At 38.0% G+C, this 16,795-nt stretch overlaps 1 protein-coding gene and 1 pseudogene across 4 annotated transcripts in view; both read right to left on the minus strand.

Annotated features, from left to right (window-relative positions):
• Window positions 1–16,795, minus strand: part of ACSM3 (acyl-CoA synthetase medium chain family member 3) — a 53,672-nt gene that overhangs the window by 770 nt on the left and 36,107 nt on the right. For 2 of the 4 annotated variants that reach the window (XM_057695552.1, XM_057695554.1), the window contains 9 exons: window positions 14,913–15,056; window positions 14,590–14,746; window positions 14,239–14,318; window positions 11,606–11,732; window positions 10,596–10,676; window positions 4,495–4,596; window positions 3,353–3,480; window positions 3,149–3,248; window positions 65–307 (listed from right to left, as the gene is read on the minus strand). In XM_057695552.1, coding sequence (XP_057551535.1) covers window positions 65–307; window positions 3,149–3,248; window positions 3,353–3,480; window positions 4,495–4,596; window positions 10,596–10,676; window positions 11,606–11,732; window positions 14,239–14,318; window positions 14,590–14,746; window positions 14,913–15,056 — 1,162 coding nt within the window. Of the gene's footprint in view, window positions 1–64; window positions 308–3,148; window positions 3,249–3,352; window positions 3,481–4,494; window positions 4,597–10,595; window positions 10,677–11,605; window positions 11,733–14,238; window positions 14,319–14,589; window positions 14,747–14,912; window positions 15,057–16,795 lie in introns of those variants that run through there. The other 2 variants (XM_057695555.1, XM_057695556.1) reach the window with 2 other exon arrangements.
• Window positions 5,717–6,660, minus strand: LOC130860171 (60S ribosomal protein L5-like; annotated as a pseudogene).

Below are 16,795 nucleotides of genomic sequence, written 5' to 3' on the forward strand. Positions count from 1 at the left end.
TACTCAACAAATTAGGTTAAGAGTTTCATTTTAATCTCAAAGATTCTGATTCTTATCCACGTCATTAGTTCAGTTTGGAATATTTGGTGTAGCATATTTGAGAAGAATGTTCTTTAAAATGGAAACAATAAACCACTGAAAATTTACAGAATACTAAGGAAATATTGTTCATAATTAGAATACCTACCTTTCTGGGATATTTGTAAGGTGCTGTAGTTCTTTTTACATGCTCCTGAATCTCCTTCTTCAGTTGTTCTTGATCGTGTGATTTGTAATCAGAGTTCAGAACAATAAAAGCCTTTACTACCTAAAATAAATATTTGAACACCAGGAAGATGGGTTGTATATTTTTATGTTTTAGTGTCTTTTCTTTCTCTTAACTTGGGGATCTAATCTAAATACCTGATGGGGTGGGCCAAAAGGTTTATTGGGTTTGATCCCAGCTCTATGTCCTTAAGGCAGCCAGTTGACTCCCACACCTGGATTTTGTATCTAATACAAGAGAGTTTTTGGAACCCCTGCTTTGACTATGATCTATACTTGAACCTTCTCATTTAACTACATCTTAAACTCTACTTTCTGACCTGTTTCTGATCATCTTGCCTCTTTACTTCTTGCCTCATCTTTTTATCTCCTTCAAAAAAGTTTTCTTTTGGAAACTTGGTAATGCACTAAGCACAGTCTTTTATATAACAACCCAGCCTGATCTAGTCTAGCTTATAGGTCACCACCCTCAGTATGGCCCTGATAAACAGTATTCTCACTGGGTTTGCCATATCCTTGTTGAAGGGAACAGTTAGTTCACTGAGACTGTCCACTCTTTATTCCATAGACACTTCTGTTGATGCAAGGCTGTGAAGATTCCAGCAGTCACTTTGCTATTGCTCTGACCCATTTACCTGGCCCTCAGGAATAAAGAGTCAAAGTGGTGATGGTCTGTGCTATATAATTGGCAGAAGATAGGGAAGACTTCATCACTTTATGCTCACAAATCCTGTTCCCCAATGTTCACCTTCCCTGCAATGTTTTAGAAAATCCTGCCCAGAGATTTTGGAACTTTACTGGAGAAGACAGAGGCCATTCCTTATGTGTAGTCCCCTTCAAGATTGTATTGGGATTCTAAATGTTCTCTTCTGGGGCACTACCAATACTGCCATTTACTGCCTTCTCTATAGGCAGAACTCCAGGTGAGTCAATTAGTATGCACCACCAAATCCAGATTACCAGCCTAGGGTTTGCCATGGAATGATGCTTCCTTGTGGGCATAGTCCCAGGAGAGTCACCTACAAATTTTATTAAGTATTCTGCACTTGAGGCTTAAATCTTTTTGAATTCACAGGTTCACGTATCTAGCTTGAAGATAAGTGGGCAGCATTACCTATCAGCTTTGGTCTGGAAGTAAATAATTGATCAAAAATGGATTATTTGAAAGAATAAGTCACTCAGGACAACCAGTTAGTGAGAGGTGAGGACTTGGAGTTACAAAATTTTCACATTTTGGTCATTGCTTACCAGTGAGCAGTTTTACAACATTGTGAGCAATTATCTATTTCTGACTTTACCAAAACACCTTAAAATTTCTAAATAACATGTGCCATGGAGCAGTTGTGTATGTATGCATGTATATAATTTTTTCCTATCATTTTTTGAAATTCCATAAGATTTATTTGTATTATGCCTACTCTATTGCTTAACATTTTTATGAATTAAAAAAATTATCCTTGCTATAAGTGAATTGTTCGGAGGGAAATTATTTTAAGAACTAGTGTCTATAATTACTGGTTTGCATATTGATGACTCGTACACCTTGGATAAAGTCTAATTTTTATAAAAGTCTTTATAAATGATTACAGAAAATTATAAATAAGGAACAATCTAACATGGTTAAGAGCATGAACTCTGAAGGCAGACAACCTGGGTTCGAGTCACACTTTGCATGTAATCTCAGGCAAGTTAGGATACCTCTCTCTGCCTCAGTTTCTTTCTCTGTAAAAGGAGTTACAGAGGATTAAATAAGTTAACATAGCTCTAGGGCTTGTAACAATACTTGGAACATACTAAGTCATTAAAAACAGTAGATATTAGTTGTGGTAACTTCTTTTGTACAGAATTTCAGAGAAACTTTGAAGTCCACTTACGGATTTTAGGTTAAAAAAAATCTTATACTTCTACTACTACAACTAATACCTAATAATAAAAACTTTTTTTAGGAAACTAAAAATCATTTTTAATTCTATTCTCCAGAGAAAACCAGCAAAGTGGTATAAATTATTCCTGTTTTTTCCCAATATATTTATACTTAAAAATGGAACCATGCTGTACATTACAGCTTTGTATCCTTCTCTCTTTTTTTAAATTTTTTTTATTGAAGTATAGTTGATTTACAATGTTGTGTTAGTTTCAAGTGTACAGTAAAGTGATTCAGATATAGATATAGATATATATACACATATATATGTATACACACACACACACTCTCATGAAACCCTACCGATGGGAGTTCAGAGCCAAGGGACAAACTTCAATAATCACTGAATCTGTTCCCTACTCTCATTACCTGGAATATTGGAGGCCCTGCCTGGCAAAGGGGGCCTGAAGAGTGGCATAGAACCTTTAAACCCAAACTACCATGTGATCAGCCCCAATAGAAGTGAGCTTTCAGGACTCCTGTCTTATTCATAGTTTATTTCCTGAATTCTCTACTTACTGACTGAGCCAGCCCGCTTCTGGTTACTTATTTCCCGTCTCTGACCTTGCTCCCACTCCCAATATCTGATGCCAGCCTATCCTCCTCAGCTACACCAGGGGCCACGTTGGTTTCCAGATCCTCTGGGTAACAACTTGAGCCTTCTAGATGACTTCTGGCACCATATCCTGGTGTGAGCCTTGGTTGTTGGCATTCACACCATCTTTGCCCCAGCACTGTATGGAAAGGATTCAAATTCTTTATAGTACATATTTTCAGTCTCACTCTGTAGCAGTTCTTTCTGATTGGCATGTTTCTGACTTGCATATTTAGTAATGAGTCTCTAACTTACATAGTTAGTGAATGAATCATCTGGGTAATTCTGTTTCAGTGAATTACTGTTTAGAAGTACGTGTTAGACTGCCAACAAACTATAAGGTAGAGACAAATCAGTTCTCTTACCTCTCCTCTGATGCGGTCTGGGCTGCTGACCACAGCTGACTCTGCAACTGCAGGATGCTCACTCAGGGCACTTTCTACCTCAAACGGTCCAATTCGGTAACTGGGAAATAAAACATGTGGCAGGAATTCATGGAGGTGAGCAAAAGGTTTACTCCAGAATACTTACAGTCAGTTAACAGAAACATATCCACAGACGAACATTACCCAGAGGATAATATGATATCATCCGCTCTTGCAACAAACCAGAAATATCCATCCTCATCCATATAGCCCCTGTCCCCAGTGATATAGAAATTCCCTCGTAGAGTTGAAGCTGTTTTTGTAGGATTATCCTATAAAATAATAATTAGTATTATTTTGAATGTGACTTCTGTTCAGTTGGATTTTTAAATATTCAAGGAGAAAGAAAAGTTTGGTGTTCTTGAGAATCCTTAGACTAAAGAGGAGCTAGCATGGGAAATAGGGCTGAAAGTCTAGCATTGAGCCAGCCCAAAAATCAGAAAGGTAAACTTTAATTACAAAGACTAAGCATGCTGCCATCCTGAGAATTTTCTTAAATTGGTCACAAAATAAATATTGCAGGAGCTCAGAGAAGTAGGCTAAATAAGTCTTTTGCTAATTGGTTAATATCTAAACACTCGTAGGAAAAAAGAGAAGTCAATACTCAGAGTTAAAAGAAAGTACCAATACCTAATGAGTCAAAGAACAGACAGGGTTTTGTGGTTTTTTTGTATTTGTTTTGTATTTGTTTTTGTTTTACACAAAAGTAGAGAACTGATTCTGTAAGTTTGGCGGGAAGAAAAAGGAAGTATTGTTACATTATGTAAAATCCAGTGACAATCAGAACCTGGGCCTTTGATTATATTGATGTAAACTTTTCTCTAATTTGTATACTGTAAATAGAGATGAAAGTATGTTTGCAAACAGTAAGGAGCTTGGGAGGCCTCTAGTAAAAGAAGTTTACTTAAGCTCACTGCCCATTCTCTGTCTCTCTCACTCCTTCCATGAAGGGAGACCACTAATCAGATTTCAGGAAAATTACTGGGTGCTGATCTACAGTAGAGAGTATTAATGATGTTCCACAGGCTGTCTTCTTTCTAGGACCTCCTTCCTCTTACCTTCATGAGCTTGAAGCGGTGATCTAGCCTGTGGGGACCAGCGTGCCCTCCACTAACAAGCATTTGGGTGTTTCTTCCGTTCCCTGTCTGAGGGATTACTGTTCAGGACAACGAATCTCTCAAGAAAAGGCCAAATACCTATTCTAGGTGTATTTTTTGGCAAATAGGGATAGTTACCAAGCACTTTCGAGAAATAAATAGAAAATGAGATGCTATTTAATGTCTTACTATATAATGAGCAAAAAGGCCAAGTGGTCGGTTCGGTAGAACTCGAATGCCAATATCTCCTTCTTGTCCAGGTGGTAGAACATTGCCATTTACATCTAAAATCTAGAATGAAACAGAATAACTTATTTAAGGAAATTTTTATTTAATGCCACATCTGAAATCTTTGCTTTGCATGTTTTGGTTTTTGCCATTTAAGAATGCAGACTTCAGAAAATTTTTAAGTATAAATTCCTAAGAGAAATGTATTTATTTAAATTGTTATTGCAAAATATATTATACAATGCAGGTTAGCAAAATGTGAAGGAAGAATAAAAGTTTTCTTTAATTCTATCCAGCAATAGTCACATTCTGGTAATATCCTTTGAGAAGATATAGACATAGGAAAAAATAGGATCACTTTATAATGTTAGTGTTTTGCAACCTGCTTTTATCATTTAGCAATATATATTAATTGTCTTTTCCTTTCAAATTTTTCATTACTGGTTTTCAGACTTTGTGAAACAAAATCTTACTTCAGAAGCCCCATATTTGTAAGCAGGAAGAAGGGAATGTTCTCTGGCTGAGACAGTGGTGGATAATCCGAAGCCTTGCTCTCTTATCCTCTGACATTCTCTGAAGTGACTAATAGTAGCTAGCATTTATTAAGCACTTACTGCATCCTAAATAATAAATGCTAATGCTCTACTTCATATATACTGTCTTCTTTAGTCCTTGCAACAGCCCTATCTGGTTAGGATTATTATTATAATTATTTTAAATATGAGGAAACTGAGGCACAGAGAGTTTAAGTAGTGCCTCAGTGCATGATTGAACTGGAATTCAAATATCAGCAATCACACTTTAGATCCTATGCTTTTCATCATTATAGTTCTCTGTGGAATCTCTCCAGTGAGTTCAGTCCATTTTCTAAAAATTCAAATAAGCATTTCTCAGATTGATTGCTTATCTCATATACCAGATTTTGGTCCTACTTTTAGCTCTGTTTCTAAATATGAAAACTCTACTCTACTTCTATGTACACCCTTCAAACCTGAGATGTAGCTTGTTGGAAAATAAGGATATGATATTTATCTGGCCCTTTCCAGAAGGAAAAGGGCTTATGTCTCCAGTGAGAAACTTGAAAGGCAAAGGAATTCTAAATGTAAGAACTTATTTTTTTTTCTTAGTCAATAAGTTTATTATTTTATCTGAAAAATCTTCATAGAAATTGTGGTTTTGTTTTTTAACTCTCAGTAGCCCGTTCCTGAGTTCTAAGGAAGCTTGCCTTCTTCTGAGCTACCCAGTCTTTCTTCTGGGCAAGTGACATTTTGGGACAGTTCCACCTCTTCTTTTTAACTTCTTTCTTAGGCTTCTTCTCATACACTGGATTCTCTCGTATTGCAACATGAGCTTTCTTGTACATCTCCTCCATCACGTCTGGAGTTACGTTGTTCTTTATGTATTGAGAGAATTGTCTTTTGTAAGCATCTTCTTCAGTCAGGTAACGCATATAATCTGCAACGTTCTGCCCCATGGTGTGCTTTCGGTGTACCTCAGCATTGAATGCTTTGCTTTCTGAATCCTAACCAGGGAACCGTTTGGTACTGTGAGGGATAGACAAGCCTCCATCAACAGCTCCCTTCAGGGCCCCCAAAACTTTATTCCCAGTAGTAGTCCTGGCAAGCCTTGCATTCAAGTAGCAGGTGAAGGCACCAAGTTGACCATCAATGCTTTCCACATCATATTCATCTCCAGTCACCTCGACTAGGCCTTCATAAATTTTGTCCATACCAAACCTATTAAGAAGCCTGCGGGCTAGCAGCAGGCCAGTACAATACGCTGGAGCATAGTTTGTCAGGCCAGCCTTCACACCATACCTTGGCAGTGCATGAGCATAAGCTGCACAAACTATCACATCTCCTTCTATACGGGCACAGGCAATCTGACAGATGATATCCCTGTTGGTTACCTAACTATCATTCTCTATTTGGGTGTATTATACTTATTTCTATCTTGGATTACCAATTGTTTCTGAGCATAGTAGTCAATTTTGCCCTCTCACCCTCTTCTAAATTTCATTTGGTATCTCTTGAAGTACGCCTTATTCTTGACAACTCTAACAAACTCTATCCTGTTGAATGGAAGACTTAGCTGCCACTGAGCTGCAGAACCAGCACAGCTCTGGGGAGGGAGGGAAAGGAGAACTTATTTTTTAATTCTTGGAATTAAAAAAGTATAAATTCCCACCCAATCATCTAAAGAAATATTTGGTTTCAGGTATCAAGAAGAGATTATGTTAAGAGCTCCAGTTACTTAACACGGTCTACTATTTAATTGATGGGAAAATAGATAAAATATTCTATCTCTGGGGAGAATCTCATTCCTGATTGTTCAAGGGGTCCTAAAATGTTTAAACATGAAAATTATGAGCTTTGATCTTTGAAGTTGCAAAAATCTGTTATCCAGCTGGTTAGAATGCATCCGCGGATATCTGAATGTCAGTAAAGTTGCTCTTAGCTAAGTAAGGAGGGGCCCAATAATAAGAGCCCATGGGAAAGAGTTAAAAATGAAGGTGGCTGCATGAGGGAAATGCAGATCAAAACTACAGTGAGATACCATCTCACACTTATTAGGATGGCTACTATCAAAAAACCAAAATAGCAGGTGTTGGCAAAGATATAGAGAAATTATGAGGGTGAGTTTTTTTGTTGGGTTTTTTTTTGGCACACGGGCTTAGTTGCTCCGTGGCATGTGGGATCTTCCTGGAGCAGGGAACGAACCTGTGTCCTCTGCATTGGCAGGCGGATTCTTAATGACTGTGCCACCTAGGAAGCCCAAGGGTGAGTTTTAATATAACTGGAGTGTGGATAATTTTTGACTCACCCTTGTAGAACTCTTGTGCACTATTGGTGGGAATGTAAAATGTGGAAAACAGTATGGCAGTTTCTCAAAAAATTAAAAATAAAATTACCATATGTATAAGTGACTCACTTTGCTATACACCTGAAACTAACACAACGTTGTAAATCAACTATACTCCAATAAAAATTAAAAATAAAATTACCATGTAATCCAGCAACTCCACTTCTGAGTATATACTCAAAGGAATCAAAAGCAGGTTCTCAAAGAGATATTTGTATACCCATGTTCATCATATCATTATTCGCAATAGCTAAAATGTGGAAGCAACCCAAGCATTCATCAATAGATGAATGAACAAGCAAAATGTGGTATATATATACAATGGAATATTATTTAGCCTTAAAAGGAAGGAAATTCTGGGATTTCCTTGGTGGTATAATAGTGGTAAAGAATCTGCCTTCCAATGCAGGGGACGCGAGCTCAATCCCTGGTCAGGGAACTAAGATCCTACATGCCTCGGGGCAACTAAGCCAATGTGCCACAACTACTGAGCTCACCTGGACCAACAAGAGAGCCCACATGCTGCAAACTACAGAGCTCATGCACTCTGGAGCCCACACACCGCAACTAGAGAGAAGCCTACACACCACAATGAAGAGCCCACATGCACATCGAAAAGACCCCGCATGCCTCATCGAAGATCCCACGGGCTGCAACTAAGACCTGACCCCCAAAAAATAAAGAAAATTTTTTTTAAAAAAGGAAGGAAATTCTGACACATGCTACAACATTAATGAACTTTGAGGACATTATGCTAAATGTAATAAGCCAGTTACAAAAAGACAAATACTATATGGCTCCACTTATATATAGTACTCAGTGTAGTCAAAATCATAGAGGGAGAAAGTAGAATGGTGATTGTGAGGAACAGGTAGGAAGAGGAATCGAGTAGTTATTGTTCAATGGATACAGATTTTCAGTTTTACAAGATGAAAAGAGTAATGGAGCTGGATAGTGGTGATAGCTGCACAACATTATTTAATGTGGTATTATTTAATACCACTGAATTGTGTATTTAAAAATGATCAGAATGGTAAATTTAAAGTTACTTGTCTTGGGACTTCCCTGGTGGCTCAGTGGTTAAGAATCCGCCTGCCAATGCAGGGGACATGAGCCCTGGTCCGGGAAGATCCCACATGCCGCGGAGCAGCTAAGCCCGTGCGCCACAACTACTGAGCCTGCACTCTAGAACCCTCGAGCCACAACTGTTGAGCCCACGTGCCACAACTACTGAAGCCTGGGCACCTAGAGCCCGTGCTCCACAACAAGAGAAGCCACAGCAGTGAGAAATCCACACACCGCAGTGAAGGGTAGCCGCTGCTCACCACAACTAGAGAAAGCCCGCATGCAGCAATAAAGACCCAATGCAACCAAAAATTAAAAAATAAATATAAATTAAAAAAATAAAATAAAATTACATGTCTTTTACCACACACAAAAAAAATCAGGTAAATAAATGAAAGTAGAGATGCTCATTGGGGATGTATTCCTTTTGGCCACACAATTTTTGCATTCAAAGATAATTGCTCCAGTAAACCACTGGGCTTGAATGAGTGGGGAACTGGTGGTACATTGCAGCTGGATGGCTATGAGTACAGCTATGCCTGTGACACTCTGATAGCCATGCATATTGGGAATTGTCATCAAGAGAAAACATCTGTGTGAGATGCCAACTTGATTACTTGTAATGTAGATATGATAATGCTTAATTATCAGTATTTCTTTCTCTAAGGCAATCAATTAACCAACGAACTATTGTTAAGTCTTTTTACACAGTGTAACCAGTGCCGCTCCACCATCTCTTAGAAAAGCTTTTCAAAGGAAAGGAATTTGAGGGAGAGGTGATTAATAATAACAGCACCTATCTTTTGGACCTTTATTATGTGCCAAGCAATTTGCTGTGCTCTTTAGAAATATTATCTCATTAATCCTCACTAGAAACCTATGAAATCAGTTCTGTTATTATTAGGGTTACCAACCATGTTGATTTGCCCATGACTAAGGCAGGCGGGTATCCTCAGGATGTACTACTTTCAGGGCTAAAACTAAGTCCCAGGCAAACTGGGACAAGTTGTTCACCCTGGTCCCTGTTAAGGGAACAGACTTTAATAGCTTACCCAAAGATGCTCAGCTAATGAATAGCAGAGCCAGACCAAAACCACCAGGCAATCCTACCTTTAGACCAGGTTCCATAGCAAAGTTAAAGTGAGGGAAAGGAGGCAAGCATCTGGTTTATTCCATAAATAGTGACATCAGCAATCAATCTCATCTAAACTTTCTCAAACTTACCCGATTGTAGGAGTTACCTGAGGTGCTTGTTTAAAACACAGATTTCAGGGACCCACCCTAAATCTATTGAATCAGACTCTCTAGAGAAGGAGCCTGAGAATTTGTATTTTTAATAAGCACTCATGTGATTATGATCAGATAAGCTTGGGAAACATTGGTGTAATCTACAACTAACCCTCAGTTAAGTTTGATTCTAAGGTCTCTGTAAACTCATCCATTTTGTGTTTTTGTTGCTATTGTTTTCTTTTATGTATTAGTGTAAGTTCCTTTGGCTATGCTTAGGTTTGGCTGTGTTGATCTGGGAACAATTCTAACCCTGTACAAAGTGTGCTAATGGGATAATAGGATGCCCCCTAGGGATCAGGTGGTGAAAAAGGCAGTGGATACAGGACAGCCAGAAACTGGCCAGGCAGGCTGCAGGAAGAAAGGGAGAACGCTGCCGCCACTGTAAACTATAGCCTCTTTCGACCTATTTGACCGTTTTAGGAGGTCTGGAGCTCCCTAACCAGAAGGGGCAGTGTGGTGTCGCAGTTAAGAGTATGGATATTAGAACCAGATTCCTTGGGATTGAATCCCAGCTCTAACAGCTACTAGCTATGTGACCTTGGGTGAGTCCTTTAACCTCTCTGGGCCTCATCTGTGAAATGGCTGTATTGCTGTGTCTCTCATAGGTTCCTTCTGGAAATTAATATTTATAAAATGCTTAGAACTATTTGGCACAAGCAACTGCTTTGGAGAGAAAAAAAGAGACAAATTAATGTTTCTAACCCATTCCCATCTTTATATGGAAGTTAAGATATCATGGAAAGAACCTAATCATCACCAGAACTAGGAATGTAAGGGAGTAGAAGTGGGGTAGGTGCTAAACAGATTGGATTGTTAAATATTTTCCTGGAAAGGCATGTACAAACCTTAACATCAAAAGCAGGAGAAGGCTTTCCCATTGAGCCAGGCTTAATTTTCATTCCCTTAAAATTTCCACAGATTAGTACCTAGTTAAGAAGAAGAAAGAGTAAAGTAACATTGCAAGTAACTTAAATTTATTCGTTCATCCACCATGCCTTCATTCAACAAATATTTATTCAGAACTTACTATGAACCAGGCTCAAAATAAAACAAATTCTCTGCTCTCGTGAAGTATAGAGATAGACACTAAACAAATATAAATATAATTAAGTTATAACACTAAATAAATTTATAATTACTAAAATATCCATAGTGATGAAGATATTTATACTCGTATTCCCATGATACTTGTTATACTGTTTCTATTTAATAAATTTGTCAATTTTTGTCTTTATTTTATTTTTGGTATTTTAGTTTTTGACCAGGTACTAGTGTCTTATGGTTCATAAATTGAAGCATTATAAAAAGACACTGAAAAATTTCTTTAAGCCTTTCCCTTATGTGTTCCATCTTATCCTTCCCCTTCCTACGTAATAACCACTTTTGTAATTATTTCATTCATTTCCTCTAGAATTTCTTCTTATTTCTAGGAGCTCCTTAGATAAACCTTTTTAGAGTGTGCTTGTCAAGGAGTTGTCCAGCAAACTCTTACTATTTCAAGTAACAGGGAGCTCAGCCTTTTTTATTTTTGAGGCAGCCCTAAGAAAGTTCCTTATTACATAAGGGAGATCTTTTTGTAGATCTAATATTTTTTAATTAAAAAAAATTTTAATGCCCTGGGCCTGATCAGTTATACTGTGGCTTTCCTCAGTGAATGGCTATTTAAACTGTATCTGTTACAGAGCTTTTTTTGCAACAATCTTCCCTCAACTTTTGTTTGTTTGTTTTTTTAACTGTTCTTCTAATCACTCCACTCTCTCTCTATCCCTCAATCACAAAGATTATAATAAACACTGTTTCTTATTCATCTGACTGAATTAAGTCCAACCCTGTCTTTCCAGTGAAGTCTGTATACCGTTTCAGTCTGTCCATATCCTTCGTAGATATCCAGACCTGTCCTGTTTCTCCATTGTTCAGTCACTTCAGGGTTGATAGGTTCCCCAGCACTCACACAGTGCTTTAAGCTTTTGAATTTATAGTTTCTCAGAAGGCAAATAGCCAGTTAAATTTAGGAGGAAAATGGAGAAAAATGGAAATTAGGATTATTTCTAGTGAAATGTCACACAAAGTATTGTAGTTCTTCCCCTAACTCCCCTCTCCAATACAAAATAAACAAACCATTCTATAATAAAATGACTCCCGAATCACCAGGGGTTTTTTTTGTTTTGTTTTGTTTTTACTTTTTCTTCCTTTTATTTGGGGTGGGGGTAGGGGGTGGGAGCATGATTTATTGCAAAGAAAAGCCATGCCATCCCTAGAGAAGGTACCACATAATAATATGTTAAATCAGTGATGAAAAATTAACCGTCTGGTTAAATTGACTGTGGAGTATTTCTACAATAGAACACTATACAGTTGCTTTAAAAAAAAAAATACACACACATGCTCCTAGATTGTTCTGTCCCATAGAACTTTTTGTTATGATACAAATTTCTATACTAAGCTGTCCACTATTGTATCCTCAAGCCTGTGTAGCTGTTGAGCACTTGAAGCATAACTAGTGCAACTGAGGCACTACATTTTTTTCATTGAGGTATAATTGACTTATAATGCTATATTAGTTTTAGGTTTACAATGTAATGATTTGATATTTGTATATATGGTGAAATGATCGGCACAGCAAATCTAGTTAACATCTGTTACCCTATGTAGTTATAAGACTATTTTTTCTTGTGATGAGAAGTTTTAAGATCTATTCTCTTAGCAACTTCAAATATGCAATACAGTAAGTCCCCTGCATATGAACCTTTAGGTTGCAAACTTTCAAAGATGCAAACGTGCGTTCACATGTCGAATCACATGTTAGTTCATATTTCTGGTGTACATTGTCACGTGCATCCATCCTCTACAAGTGGTTGTGCTTCTGTGTATTTGCTGTACAGTATTTATATCAAGCCCAGGAGTCCGGAAGCAAGCATAAAAGCAGTGGTGATATTGCTGGTACTACTGTACTTTTCAAGGTACTATTCTGTAAGATTAAAAATGTTTTATTTTTTGTGTTTGTTTTTTATGTATTATTTGTGTGAAAAATATTATAAACCTATTACAGTACAGTACTGAAACAGGAGTTTCCTGGAGGGAAGGGGGCAGGGCACAACCTTTGAAAGAATGACATAGCCGGAGGATGTGACGTAAACTGATTAAAACCAGATAGTTCCAAGATGGCGGACTAGTCAGCTTCCACTAGACCTTGAGCCTCAGTATACACTCATTGTAAACATCAGCAAGCTAAATGACACATGCACAGGTGCCATGACAGTTCCAAGGCCAACCATCAAGACCAAAAAGTGGGCAGTGGCCCAATTTCTGGAAAGCCCCATCCCTCCCTGACAACAGCTGGAATACTCCTCCCACTCTTTAGCCTATGAAATTACCCTCTTCTATAAAAACTGACAAAACCCATACTCTGGTGCCGCTCTTGCCTTCTGAGATGGCCCACATTCTGTTTGTGGAGTGTATTTCTCTCTAAATAAAGCCACGTCCTACCTATCACTTTGTCTCTCACGGAATTCTTTCTGCAATGAGATTTCAAGAACCTGAGCTTTGTTAAGTCCTGAGACCAGGTATGTGTTCTCAGTTAAAAGAGCATGGGTTCAAGTCATGGTCTGAGATGCACGGTTTCAGTGCTATATCTCATTGTGTTAGTTGGGTACCCAGGCTAACTTCATTGGACTTAGAAGCAAATTGGACTTACAAACAAGCTCTCGGAACAGAACTTGTTCATATGTAGGGCTCTTGCTGTACAGTATTATTAACTATAGTCTGGAACTGAATTTTTAATTTAATTAAAATTTAAATACCTACATGTGACTAGTAGTTACCAAATTGCACAGCACAGTTCCAGGATGTATTGTAGGTGAAGAAAGGAAGGTGCAGAACTGTGGGCATATCATGTTCCCATTATAAAAGAGAGGGGGAGAACATATGCATATGGCTTGTGCATGCCTAGATCTCAGGGAGAGGGAGAACTGCGACTGAGGACAAGGTATGGAGGAAGATTTTTCACTATATATTTTTATGTACTTACTGAATTTTATATCATGTGAATTGTTTCCTATTCAAAAATTAAGTAAAATCAATTTAAAAGTAGTGACCAATCCACACTTTCAAATGGAATCAGTAATAGAGTAAAGGACATTCATCTTCTTTCCTGCTTGCTGGAATAGAGTTTTAAATAGGGGTGACATATATTTTCTCAGCTCAGGTAACAGTCATCATATAAAGGATAAACACCTTCTTATCCATAACCACTAGGTTCAGAGCTATATACTTGGCTCAACCTTTCCTTTTCCTCTCCTTGCTTGAGAGGTCCCACCCTGGATATAGTAATTATCATTTACAGAATGTAAGCAAGAAGGAGGAGGAGAAGAGATTGCTAAATCCCATACCTACTGGCCTGGAGCTATGTTTTTAGGCAGAGAGATCTTTTATAGCTTCCTCTTCCTCTCCCCTCTGCCCACTAAGTGCGCATTTACCAAATTTTCTTACCTGGTCTTATCATTCTGTACAAGCATTCTGTACGCAGTTGGTGCTGAACAGAAGACTGTGATGGGAAACTTGGAAAGTGTCTGCAATTTAGAAGAATTGGTCTTACCACAATTTTTAATAAGTGCCTAAATGTCTATGGTAGACACAATACAACTTAAAACATTGTTTATTCTAATGTTAACACACTCACACCTTTCCTCTGTGTATCTTTTCAGACTTTTAATTTTCCATATGTGAAATACCTTAAATCATATTGTCTACTCTGATTCCTGCAAGTTACTGTATTCACAAGTCCTGTCAGTGGCAGTGCTAATGCATTTCTAAATGTTGACCTCTTGTGCCCTGCCTTACTTGCAAGACAGAAGATGGCTCAAACCGTGGCAAATAATGTGCAAATACACATGCTCCCTGGATCCATGGAGAATAAATACTACTCCACGCAGATTTTGCCCAGCCTGTATCTGAGGTATTCCACATGACATCTGAAGGGGTCAAATCCAGCCAGAACCTAGGTAAACAAAGAATAGACTTGAAATATGTATATTGATAGATAGGTAGATAGATAGATTCATATATAGATGTATATAGATATATGAAAGCAAATTTAAAATACCAATAAAGAAATCATCACCTTTGTAGCATTGACACTTCAAGCTACAGTTCTGTGAGAGTACCTTCCATTTACAGATAATCCCAAACCGAAATTGCTATGGGTGTGTCCAGTCATTTTAGGAGATCCGCTTGTTCCACTGGTAAAGAAAATGGCCATCATCTCATTGTGTTTTGTTGCCACACAGGTGTGGTTGTCACTGGCATTTCTATGAAGGAAGAATTACAATGATTCTGCACATTAAACATAGCATCAATTTTTTTCTTTTTTTTTTTTTTCGGCTGTGCCGCACGGCGTGTGGAGTCTTAACTCCCTGACCAGGGATCGAACCCTTGCACCCTGCAGTGGAAGTGCGGAGTCTTAACCACCGGACTGCCAGGGAAGTCCCAAACACAGCATCATATACTGTTACCACAGAGACGGATTAACTCAAGCCTCTTCATCTCATTGATCAGGCCTCAGTGACTTAGGTTGAATTCCAAGGTAAAAGCCATCTTTCTCTCCATCTCTTAAGGTGCTTTCCAGAAGCAAACTAAACTTTGCCATCAATCCCATTTATAACGAGTTGACTTCATAGCTTTTTACTGTATAATGAAGAAGAGTTGAAGGAGTTTAAAAACTCAAGAATTTTATCATACCTCCAGCAGAATGAGGATTCTATGATCTTGTAATCATGGATATATGAAGAAAAATGTGATTTTAAAAAAAAATGAATATGTTAATAGAAGTCACAGGTAATGGTATAAGGCAGGGATCGTCAGACTACAGCCCACAGACCCGATATGGCCTGCCTTCTGTTTTTGCAGATAATGTTTTATTGCAACACAACCATGTCCATTCTTTTATGTATTATCTAAGACTGCTTTCCACACCATGACAGCAGGAGTGAGTAGGTAAGATAGAGACTGCTTGGCCTGCAAAGCCTATATATTTACTATCCATCCCTTTATGAAAAAATTTGCTGGTACCTCAGAAGGGTGGTTTCTCTGTTTCCCACCAGAGAGTCTACATAGATCTGAACATAGAAAACAAAAAGACTGAGAGGATCTAAGTATCCACCTAGGGAAGGGAGGGCCTAGTTAAAGAGAAAAAAAACATTTTGGTTCCAAAGGATAATTGGGCTTTTGTATATGTCACATATCTGAGCAGTTGAGAGGAGGTAAACTGCACATTTGAGTGTCTAAGAAGCATACAGAAATGTATTTGGGAATGCTGAGCTGAGAATGAATGAATCAGAAATATATAGCCATGAGAAATATAGAAAAGCTATTTTTAAATCCCAACAAAGCTAAACCAAATGTTTATTTAGTCTATGATTCCATAATTTTTTTCTTTAAAAAAAGTTAGTACCTATAGCTGTGTTCCTATCACTTCTATCATAAATGTGGTTGCTCTTGAAACCTGCCTTAGCAGGTTTATTGTACCAGTCTCAGAAGCAGTAAACATAGCAGTTAGGAATGTGGGCTCAGAAGCTAGACTGCCTGAGTTTGAAACCCAGCTCTGCCGGATCCTAGCATTTGAACTTATCCATCTGTATAATTACAGTTCCTAACCCCGAGGTTGTTCTGACACTTAAATGAGTTAATATATCTGAAGTGCTTGGAGCAGTTTTTGGCACATAATCAGTGCCATATAAATGTTAGCTATTATGCAATTATAACATTATTTTTATTAGGACAGAATTTGGCCTTTGGTAAGAACTCAATAAATGTTAGCTATTTTAGAAGAGGTAGGGACAAGTCTATAGTTGCCAGCATGCTCCAAAATAATTGCGTCAAGGTAGAAAGCTCATTCCCGAGAGGGAATTTGCTGCCACCCTAAAGCTAAGATATAACCAATACTTAGCAAGAGTTCCAAGTGACCCCTGGAAGCACCCCATAGCAGGGCTTGAATGTCGATGTAATTCAGTTTTATAACTGCAACCATTAAGTATTCTTCCTACTATAA

Source organism: Hippopotamus amphibius, chromosome 9 (assembly GCF_030028045.1).
Source record: "Hippopotamus amphibius kiboko isolate mHipAmp2 chromosome 9, mHipAmp2.hap2, whole genome shotgun sequence".
NCBI lineage: Eukaryota > Metazoa > Chordata > Mammalia > Artiodactyla > Hippopotamidae > Hippopotamus > Hippopotamus amphibius.